At 39.7% G+C, this 5601-nt stretch overlaps 1 protein-coding gene across 1 annotated transcript; it reads left to right on the top strand.

Moving 5' to 3' along the window:
* Positions 1-740: 740 nt before the first annotated feature.
* On the top strand, positions 741-1448 carry TMEM215 (transmembrane protein 215). Its single transcript, XM_060102465.1, has one exon. The coding sequence runs from the start codon at positions 741-743 to the stop codon at positions 1446-1448; it is 708 nt and encodes a 235-aa protein (XP_059958448.1).
* The last annotated feature ends 4153 nt before the right edge of the window (positions 1449-5601 follow it).

Raw genomic sequence — 5601 nt, 5'->3', positions numbered from 1 at the left:
CCGACTGGACCCTGGGCAGCCTCTTCTGTCCGGCTGGCCTCTCCCCTGGGTTTAGCCCCCTCGCGCCCCCGCGCGTCCTTCTTTGTTTCTGAGCTTGCTCTGAAAGTGATGTAACGAGGCCAGACTCGCGCGCCGCTTTCCCTCTTTCCCAGACTAAGTCCTTCCTCCCTCCAGCACCCGGCGCTCTGCGCGCAGAGCTGGGTGCTGGCCTGAGCCGCCGCTCAGCTCCCAAAGCCCTGGAGACCGACGGGCACTGCTGGGAAAGACAAGCTCCTACGTCCCACCTCCTGGATGCAGAGTCAGTTGGAAAACCAGGCTTTCCTTCCAGAAACAAGGGAGAGAGCCGAGGAAACAGCTGCTGTGGAGGTTTCTAAGGAGACTCAAACTGGTGTTTTTCCCCGCTCCCGGGAGACGGCAGGAAACCTCAGGTACCGCGGTGACCCCAGTCTGAGGATGACTATATGAGAGAGAGGGAGGGGGTGCAATAGTAAGAAGGAGATAGATAAACAGAGAAAGAGAGAGAGCAACAGAAATAGAGAGACAGAGACCAAGAATGACAGACAGTAGAGTGTCAGACACAAAGAGTAAGAGAGATAGTTGGTGGTTGGGAAATGGACTTGGGTGCTTTTTTGTTTTGTTTTGTTTTGTTTTGTTTTTAACCCAGTGCGTTTTCCTCTGACAGTAGGGAGGAACATTGCTCCCTGGCTAGCAGGCAGTCCGCAACCTGGATGGAGTGAAAGATGCGGCCTGATGACATTAACCCGAGGACTGGGCTGGTTGTGGCCCTGGTGAGTGTCTTCCTGGTCTTTGGCTTCATGTTCACTGTCTCTGGGATGAAAGGAGAGACTCTGGGAAACATCCCCCTCCTGGCCATAGGGCCAGCCATCTGCCTCCCAGGCATTGCAGCCATTGCCCTGGCCAGGAAAACTGAGGGATGCACCAAGTGGCCCGAGAATGAGCTGCTATGGGTCCGCAAGTTGCCCTGCTTCCGGAAACCCAAGGACAAGGAGGTGGTGGAACTGCTGAGGACCCCTTCAGACCTGGAGTCGGGCAAGGGGAGCTCCGATGAGCTGGCAAAGAAGGTGGGCCTCAGGGGGAAGCCCCCCCTCCAAGGGCAGGGCGAGGTGCCTATGGCCAGCTCCATCACCACCCCCACACCCGCGGAGGAAGGAGAATGCCAGAGCCGGGTCCAGAGCGGGCATCAGGAGAAGCCATCCAGATACCTGGATGGCTACTGTCCCTCAGGCAGTCCCCTCATCTACAGTGCGTTGGATGCCAAGTGCTCAGCCTGGGACAGGTCTGAGTGCCCTGAGCCTGAGGACAGCATCTTCTTTGTGCCCCAGGACAGTATCATCGTTTGCTCCTACAAGCTGAACAGCCCCTATGAGAGATACTGTTGTTACATCAATCAAAGCCAAGGCATATGGGACCATGAGACGATAGTCTAAGCTTTGCATACAAGGGTCGCTGTGCTGAAAGCAATATGACCATACTCAGCTCTCAATGGAAGGAAACTGCCCTGCTCCAACAGCCTTCACACTGTTAGAAACTGACCTGGTATGTGATGGGTGTGCAAGCCTCCGGTGCCTGAGAGCCATGTAAATAGGCATGTTGGGGACACATTTTAGGGAAGGATGATGAAGGTTAAGGACAATTGAAGAGGCAGTGGGTAGGAAAGGAAACAGTTCCAATTGCTTTTAAACAATTTAAACCATGTTGGATGTTTTTTAAAATAACCCAGAAAGTGCTACCGAGTACCTGCTGAAAGCAAGATAAATCTAGAGTGGGCTGCAGATACCAGGCATGAAATGATACGTGGACTATTCATAGGGAAACTGAGCTGCTTTCAGTCTAAAGAAACTGAATGAAAAAACAATTCAGTGCTTCATTGTATGAAATGATTTTCGTCTGGTGAAGCTTTTCACACTTAGTATTTGCTGAAAGAAAAAAAAATTAAGACAGAATAGCTACAAACCTCCTAAGGTGCAATGGCTACTGGAGAAAGGGGAGTTAAAGACAGTTGAATTATGTAATTGAGTTTTATGGTATTATCTTCAGACAAGACCAGGGATTTTAAGTAAAGCAAAATAAGTGTGACCAGTTGTGTGAAAAACTAACATTTTTAGATGGTTATGTTACTTCTGAAACTCTTCATTTAATTTGACTTACTGGGTCTTTATCTGAAGTGTTTTTTAGCATTTATTATCATTCATGTATAATTTCCTCATCAGGTGCAATATGACTTGATGTAATATTTTCATAGATTAGAATTTGTTTTCATCAAGTCAAAATGGATTTTACATATATATATAAGTGTCTTTAACGTTTCTGGGAGATGTTATTACTATTCCTATATGCCTTTTAAAATTTGAAGACTGTGATGTCAATACAATTAGTCTTGAACTTTATGCAGAATTTACATGAAATGCAATGGTTAAATTTCTGAAAATGTCATTATTTGTACACTTGTTCAACACTCCCAAAGACTGTAAATGCCAATGAAACAAGAGTTAATCCACTAGATTTAACTAAAGCCCAGTTTTTATTATGTTCACCTGATCAGTGAACATTACATGACAAAGGTCTGTTTTATTTAATTTTTTGCTGCTGAGAAAAAAAAATCACAATGGGATCCTAAAATGTATTTCCTATGTCATTTGCTCACTGGCAATCAACCAAAATACCATTTGATCCCTGTTGAAGAGAAAAATTAAATTATATATAGAAATGGTGGTATATTTCATTTTGAAGATCAGGATAACTTTGAATCCTTCAAAGAATGATTTATTTTTAATGATTGCATAGTTTCAGCCACTTTCTCCCAAAAGGGGAATTGAGCACAAAAATTTTGGGCATACCTCTTTTGCGTGTTTCAGATCCAACTCTTCAATTCCTTAAGTGTGGCATTTATTCTGTCTTAAGAATTGTGCCCTTAAAAATCACAATTTTCTAATCAAATTCAACATCAAAACTATAATTTATTTTACTATGACTTAAGTGTTGGAAAATGAGATGTGTGATCCTGAGCAAATTTTACCTTCTTGCACCTCAGTCCCTGAAATGGGAAAAGTGGGACTGACTGACACCAGATTATTTCTATCATTCATTCCCAGTTTGAATATTCTATGGCATTATGTCAAAGGCACTTTATGTTTTGCCAGGAAATGAATTACAGCAAAATGCATGCCAATGTTATGCAATTCATAATAACAATTATGCAACATGGATTGAATTCTTGTTGATATTCAAAAGAATTTTGTAGATGTATGAAAGCGGATTTGTTTTATTACCAAATATTATTTATTCAACAAAATATACTTCTGGGAATAAAATGAAGATGTTAAGGGCGAAATATTTTTAAGAAGAAAATTTTCAATATTGGTATACCCCAAATAATCAAATACATACCCTTGCACTAAATGTAATTTACTTTGGATTTGGAATGGAGGGAAAATAGTTTCCTAAAATCACAATACCTCTTAATAATTCTACTGCATTTTGAAAGATGGAAATCATGTTTCTACGAAGGTAAAAATTATTGGATAACTCTCAGGAATAAAAATCTTCTCTAATTTGTCACTTGTGGACATCTTTAGAGGTGAGGAGATAGCAAGACATCAGAGAGAGATGTTCATGCAGACTCAGCAAATTCTACACAGGGTCTGAAAAGAGATGGTTGTAGTGTCAGGTATGGTTTGGGGTTTGGAAAAGTTACTTTCTGATTTCTTCAGTTCAAACTCCTTGATACCATACACACACACACTCCAATTTCCAAATCCAAAGTCAACTACTAGTTTAGAGAGATAAGGTATTTTATCACATTTTCAAGTCCTATTTCAGAAGAAACTTTAAGTTTCTTCTTCCATCTACCTACTTAAGATCCTTAAAGTATCTAAGTATGCATTTGAGGGAATTTTCTGCAGTGCTAACATAATGGTGTGCAAGTGCTGAGCTGGGAGGCTTAACTTTGACTGGAAAAAATAAACTGTGATTGTGTGTGTGAATTTTTCTTAACATCTTATATTAAGCCACCCCCACCTAACACGAAGCAAGGTAGCCTAGTGCCCCACATCAACACTTGTTAAGTGCTATTCAGGGTAAAACTGTCATTCTTTTGAACAGAGGTGGAAGAGAGGAGAAAGGGGTCTGAGCTCTTGAGAGGAAAGCAGAGCAAGCAGTTCATTCCAATCAACAGTGTAAGCAAATGGTTAACATGAACAGAACCGACATGAGTATTGTTCCTGGTATCCTTTAAGAGCATTCAGACAGATATAAATTTAACTCAGTATTGGTTATTTTTTTATTTTCTGTTAATCCAATTAGTCATTTCAACTTGATTTTAAATAGGCATTTTATTTTTGAAGTCTTCTCTACTGAATTTCTCTTGCTCTATATTCCTATTTATATTGCACACGGTATTCTTTTTCCAAACTGTTTCTTGATTCCAAAGTGTGAATGTAGCCAAGATAGCTAAGCTGGAGCTTATTTAAACAACTGTTTCAAAATTTAGTTTCCACTGCAATCATGGCAAACAAAATCCAGATACAGTCAAGTTCAGGCTCTCTTCCAAGCCCTACTAACCAGCTCCTTTGACAATGTTTTCAATAGTTTGGATCTTAATAGCCATGGGGCTGGCAAATGTAGAGAAGGAAGATCCATTCTTTGAAATATTTTTCCCTTGTGTTATCTCCAACCTCTACTTATTTATTAGTATCTCCTTCCTGTATCTACAGCATCATTTATTTGGTGAATTTGCTGCTTTACTAGTATTTTATAACATTAAAGAAAATGTTTTTGAAAATACACAGTCCCACTATCCTAACAGAACTACTATATTTCCATTTTAGTATTGATATATCTTCCAGGCCTCCCCCACCTTACATATTATAAATGCGCTTTTTTTCTTTTCTCTTTTAATTATATCCTAAATATGTTTTCATGTTTCTATGCAGTGTTCCTAATTATCACTTAACAATTGTGTAATATGCCATTTTAGTGAAGTACCATAGTTTATCATGCTGTTCCTTACTGCTAGCCAAATATCGAGTGTTATAGATGGTTTCATTGTTTTTTTCTTTTTTCTATTGTTGGTAACACAGCTACACTATTTATCATTCGCCCATAGAGGTGAAAATGTACTTTTGAAAAGCTGTCTCCTTATAGATGAGAGTGAGGAGGCAGAAATGTGTAAATGGATCAAATGCTCAAATTGTTGGTTTTTTCTTCACTCAGATAGATGCAAGACATAGGCTAAGAAACAAAATGATGCTTCTTCAAAAGGTCCCACATCAGGACCAAAGCCAGTGTTTTTAAGAGTGAGATGAGACAGAGCCAGTATTTTTAAGAGTAAGATGAGACATTTCCCCAGTTAAGATACTACTCGTTTGTAACTCAAAATCAGATTACAGTGGTGTCAATCTTCAAGAGCATAATGTTGAATAAGCAAAATGAAAAACAGATGTAGATGTAGACAATAATAATTACTTTGTAATATTTCAAAAGCATTTTCTTAAAGTATCTCATCATATATTTTATAATATATTTAATATGTATGTATATTGTTACCTATTAGTGACTTTCAAATGAACTGAATTTCAGGAA

Source organism: Mesoplodon densirostris, chromosome 6, assembly GCF_025265405.1.
Source record: "Mesoplodon densirostris isolate mMesDen1 chromosome 6, mMesDen1 primary haplotype, whole genome shotgun sequence".
Lineage (NCBI taxonomy): Eukaryota > Metazoa > Chordata > Mammalia > Artiodactyla > Ziphiidae > Mesoplodon > Mesoplodon densirostris.
The sequence above is the reverse complement of the archived record's forward strand: the minus strand, read 5'-3'. Positions and strand labels throughout refer to the sequence as shown.